The 5,362-nt window shown below is 38.8% G+C and overlaps 1 protein-coding gene across 2 annotated transcripts in view; it reads left to right on the forward strand.

Annotated features, from left to right (window-relative positions):
- The window catches only part of gpr158a (G protein-coupled receptor 158a), a gene marked incomplete at its 3' end in the record, with an annotated part of 70,655 nt that overhangs the window by 43,011 nt on the left and 22,282 nt on the right, over nt 1–5,362 (forward strand). For both annotated transcript variants that reach the window (XM_014005391.1, XM_014005392.1), the window contains 2 exon segments: nt 523–749; nt 1,592–1,660. In XM_014005391.1, coding sequence (XP_013860845.1) covers nt 523–749; nt 1,592–1,660 — 296 coding nt within the window.

Below are 5,362 nucleotides of genomic sequence, written 5' to 3' on the forward strand. Positions count from 1 at the left end.
GCTGAGTCATTTCTACCTTCTCCTCTCTGTCAACGCTCTCTGGTTTCATTTAAAAGAGTCGATCATCAGATATTGTCCAAGATTAACCTTCAACATAATTGTGGTGGATATAACTCGCTCACACCGAGGACCTATCCACATCATCATTTACCCAGAATGCTTTGCGTGTAAATAAAAAGGCTCCGTCCGTGTTAAAATATATTTTTAAAAATTATAAAAACTGAACATCCTACAGTATTTTTAGTCTTTATTTTACAGTTAAAATATGTGTTTATCAAACAAAGTTTAATGTTACAACTAATCGGAGATCTCTTTAACAGTTCTGCGCCTTTACTTCATTATTGTGCTTGTGGGCTAAAATTGGAAACGACAATTTAAACTAACAGAAAATTTCATTGTGCCAACAAACCTAAAAACAGACCCAAAGTAACGATATAGTTCTTAAACCAACAAAACGTAGGACTATGAGGTGTTTCATTCTCTAAAATATTTAAATTTCACTCTGTCATCCCCCTTTACCAGAAACGGGGAGAAATGCAAATGCTGCAGGTGGCGGTCCTGGTTCAGAGGAGGGATCTTCCATGGACTGCATGCCCTGTGAGATGAACTGTGCCTACTGCAAGGACAACACTCCCTGTGTGGTGTTAGAGGAAGGCATCCTTCGCTTGGTCGTGCTCTCCTTCCAGTGCCTCTGCATGCTGATAGTCTTCATCAGCATGGTGCTCATTTACAACTTTCGGAGAAATAAGGTTAATAATTTTATGTACTCCTATACATTTGTAGTTTTTTTTTTAAGAAAATGTGTTTCAGTCAGTTGGATCCAGCATATTATTGCACTTGAAAGAACTACTTGAAATTCTGTTCTCGCTATTAGTCTTGGTGCGCCACCCCAAAATTTGCTGTGACCCCCATATGGTGTCCCCATTAAAAAGTTTCTGGAGGCCCCACCACAGTGAAGATGAAAGTTTGATGTGTTTCAGGGCTTTGATCCACAGTTTTTAGCTTCAAAAGTTCCTTACATTAAAAAACCTAGTAACTGTCCCACAGAGGTTTGTTTGAATTATTGTGTTAAATAAGATAACATCTCCCATCTGCTGACAAGAAAGAGCTTCTGTGTTATTTATTTATTTATTTATTTATTTATTGTATTTTTAAATAGGTGGCACAGCTGCATTCTGCCTCCTGAAAGCCCCCCTCAAGCATCGAGTCAATTAGAGGACACATCTTTGAAAAAATGGTTTCCACAAGAGAGAAACAGAAAGAATCAATAATAAAAGCTTTAAAGAAGAAGCTGTAACTGCTTTGTTCTTGTAGAAAACAAAACAATTTCTGTCTTTTATTTATTTTTTGGACTTTTTAGGTCAATTATTGAAAAAAATCATTACTGCTTTTTGTAGGTCCGAGGGATGCCTTTGGTTCTTTCGGAAGAAATAAATTGGATTAAATTGGAAAAAGGCACCAGAAGTACAATGTAATCAATTGTGCAGATGGTTACAGCTTTTCTTGCAAGCAGCCAAAAACTGACACATTTTATTATGAAGATGCAGTTTATGAATTTGTATTTTTTTTAGTTGTTATGTTTTGTTTGCAGAGTATCAGAGCATCAGGTCTCGTTCTGCTGGAGGCCATTCTGTGTGGAGCTCTACTTCTCTACTTTCCAGTAAGACGTTGATGTTTTTTCCTGTTCCTATAAAACTAAAAAGGCATTTTCACTTTGAAGGTTTGAATGTTCACATAGGCACTCATTCATCTAAAACAGAATCACAGCTTTTGGTAACAAAGTTTATCTCTCCTCAGACAGTGTGAATCTTTCAATCTTTAAAGGCCAGATTAATCCTGAGACTGAAAACAGCAAGTTGTAAAACACAATAAAACAAAACTAAAGATGGAGTGAAGGTTTATGAAAGAGTTCATGAATCACTGTCAGGACTTGGCTCAAAAGCCATGACAAAAACTGAACAGGCCTGAAAGCACAAATAATGTGATTTATTGTAACAAAATGAGAAAAATAAAGACAGCCCTAAGGTGTGGTCCAAAATATCAGTAGGGAAGGTTGTCAGTTAGGTAAGGATGTGTAAATAATGTGCAGATGCTTGTGATAATTAAACATACTGTGTTGTGCCGGGAAAAGAGATCCAAGCAAATAAAGAATCAGTCAGATCTGCTGCTGAAGCATGAAAATATAAGATGCTGCTGAGATGGTAAAACAGCAAAAAAAAAAAAAAAAAAAAAAAAACACTTTGGTCCTGGACTAAAATATTCTACATTTGGCCTTTAAATGCTGACTTTCTGATGAATCTCAGTGTCCAGGGGTCGGGTTTATAAAGCTTGCGTAAGCACAAATCGAGCCTAGAAACATGTATACGTACGATTTTATAAATCTGAATTCTTTTTTGGCGCACGCCATTTTTGCCTTTTGGCCGTACGTTCACTTTTAGTATGGTTTCCATGCAGTCTTTTATAAATTTGACCCCAGACCTGCAGGCAGAACTATATGGGTGAAAGTATTGCTTCCTACACAATGTCTTTTTCTTTTATTAACTTTTTTAAATAGCAATATACTGTATTTATTATGATACAGTTTTTCAGGCCAATTCATTGTACTGACAGTATCAATTGTAAATTTCATTACCCACACAGTGAGTAATAATGAAGTATAAAACAGTGGAATTATGTCATCTACATCAGAGAAAATCAATTCATGTTAATCAGTGACATTTTTTGATCCACTCTTTTGCACATGTCAGATGATTAAACTGTGCCTAAAACCCGCAAAAGCATTGATTTACCTTGAACCACCATTATGTCTTCCTCCTCAGTGCTTGGGGGAGCTGGATGATTGCAGTTTAGTTGCAATCATGCAGAGCTGTATGCTTTGTGAAGCAACACAAAGTCAGCGCAATTAAAGGCAGCTGATTTAGAGCTGCATGGCTAATCAATGCAATTTGCTGCGACAAGGTCCTAGAAAGTAATAATGTTTGAGACGCGCAGGATGAAAGTGAGCCTGGGAGCCAGGTTATTGCTCAGTGGATGAATGAACAGAGGAGGATATTCTTGCACCCAGCTGGTGGAGTGGTGGCAGCGAAGGTTAAAAATAGAAAGCGAGTAGATGGTCGACTTTGAGCTGAGGAATGAATGGGATCCGGTTTGATATGTTAAGTAGAAATGGGTTGATCCTGCTTTGAGAGAATATCATTGATTATTAGTGATAAAAAATACAATAAAATTTAAAAAAATCTTCCTGCAATGGTGTTTTTTTTCTGCACACCAGCCTGATCTCCACCCTGATGCATTTGCATATTTCCCCTGTGAGTCTCACACAAGCCGAGGCTGAAAAGGTGAAACGCCTCCCTGCCGGTCTAAAAATAGAATCTGAAATATTCCTCTGTTTGTTGCTGCTGCTGCTTCTATTTTAAATCGTTCCACTGTTATTAAGCAGCAGGACACACACAAACACACACACACTTCATCCTGCTCCCACGACATTATGCYTAGTGGCATATTTGTCCCTCCAAGTTTCTTATAAAGGTGTCACATATGGATGACCTGCATGAAATGCTTCCAGAACATGTTTCTGGTTGGCACAAGCTGCAGCTATAGAGTGTTTCTGTGTGTTTAGTGCATCATAGCAGCAAAAGACAAAAGAAAGAAAATGCACACCTTATGAGGACCTTGTTGGGATAAGGTAGCTTTGTTGTTTTACCCATTAGGAGGTTTTATTTTATTTTATTTTTTAAGATATGAAGCTAGAAGAAAAAGCCTTCAAATATTTCAGGAGCAGGTTGACGCTAACTAATCTGTAATCCGATGTTGGTGATGAGCAGTAATTTTTATCCAAATAATTTGACACTGTGGTTGTAAAACGTTTTTAGAATAAGCAGCACAATGGCTCTGCCTCACAGCAAGAAAATCCTGGGTTTGATCCGCAGTATGGACCCGAAGTCTTTCTTTGTGCAGTTTGCATGTTCTCCATGTGCTAGCATGGATTTTCTGCAGGTATTTCAGTTTTCTCTCCCAGACTAAAAACATGCATGTTAGGCTGTCTTCAGGCTAAATAAAGATGATGGTTAAATAAAGGTTAAAAAAATATTTGCAGACAAATGAGGGGTTTTGGTAAAGTAATACTTAAACCCAACATACCCACACAGCAAAAATTTTCTGGCCCAGTTCTGGCACACACAACGCGCTAACACCCACACCAGATACTGCAGAGAATGAAGGCCCTTTGGTGGCTCGGATGTGGTTTGCGAGAGGTGGTCATGCATGGGCCAACCTATAAATCAAAGTGGCACTGACAGATTTGGGCCACATAAACCAAACCATAACTGGGCCAATGTTTTGGGATACCATCTTAAAAACAGTGCCATCATTGCCAGACCTGGCCCACATCCAGTTGATTTGCCATGCCAACAGTCAGCAGGGCCAGAGTGATCCCAGATCTGGCCCACACCTCTCTGCTATGTGGATATATACTTGCACATAACTAAAAAAAAACCTACACTTTATTTCAGTTTTTATTGGTTGCTCCTAATATTTTGGGCATTTTTAGCTACTTTAATATAAAAATACTGTGCTGCATTTACAAAGAACACAAACCTCTATCCTTTAACATATTTGACATAAGATGTTGCAGGATGTGTTTAAAGTTTTGGAACAAATGGAATTTATTAATCTAACAAGTTCCAACAAACAATCCCTTTTACTTCCACAAAATCTGCTAAAACACAGCGTCACCAAATTGTAAGGTGCATTTCTGCAATTGAAGGGTTATTTCAGCTTGAAGAAGTGAAAGAATAACAGATTGGTGAAAGAAAAAAACAGCAACACATGTAGGCTGGCTGCTTCGTCTGATGTGTCTTTTTGGCACAATGGAAAGATCTCTCAGGATCTAACTGGTGATGAGGAGGGAAGGGAAYTGTGAGAGGCGGGTGTGACTTGGCTCCGTTTTTGTGCAGATGCCAAGTTGGATGTAATTTACACTCAGCCCACCTCGGGGAACGATGGGAGAAGAAACCATTACCTCCCTCCAGAAAGCGGCCCTTCCCATGTGGCAGGGAGTGTCAGCTTTCATATAAAAACGGATCCATTTCTATTACAGCACCCCACTGCTGGCATCCCTCTCCCATTTGCTCACACTGAATGTGTTTAGATGAAAATAAATTTAAAAAAGAGGAAGAGATGTGAAATGAGTGAGAGATGATGACCACGTAGAATGGATAGCTGTGACTTTTCCGTGTCAAAACATTAAAAGTAAGATTAGCGCTTTGTTGTGACAGGATGATTCCTGGGGCTGCAGCTTCTCATTCCTCCCTCCTTCTTATTCCTCCCTGTCTCCTCAGACAGAGACAGACACATAAATGCC

Source organism: Austrofundulus limnaeus, unplaced genomic scaffold (assembly GCF_001266775.1).
Source record: "Austrofundulus limnaeus strain Quisiro unplaced genomic scaffold, Austrofundulus_limnaeus-1.0 Scaffold30, whole genome shotgun sequence".
Classification (NCBI taxonomy): domain Eukaryota; kingdom Metazoa; phylum Chordata; class Actinopteri; order Cyprinodontiformes; family Rivulidae; genus Austrofundulus; species Austrofundulus limnaeus.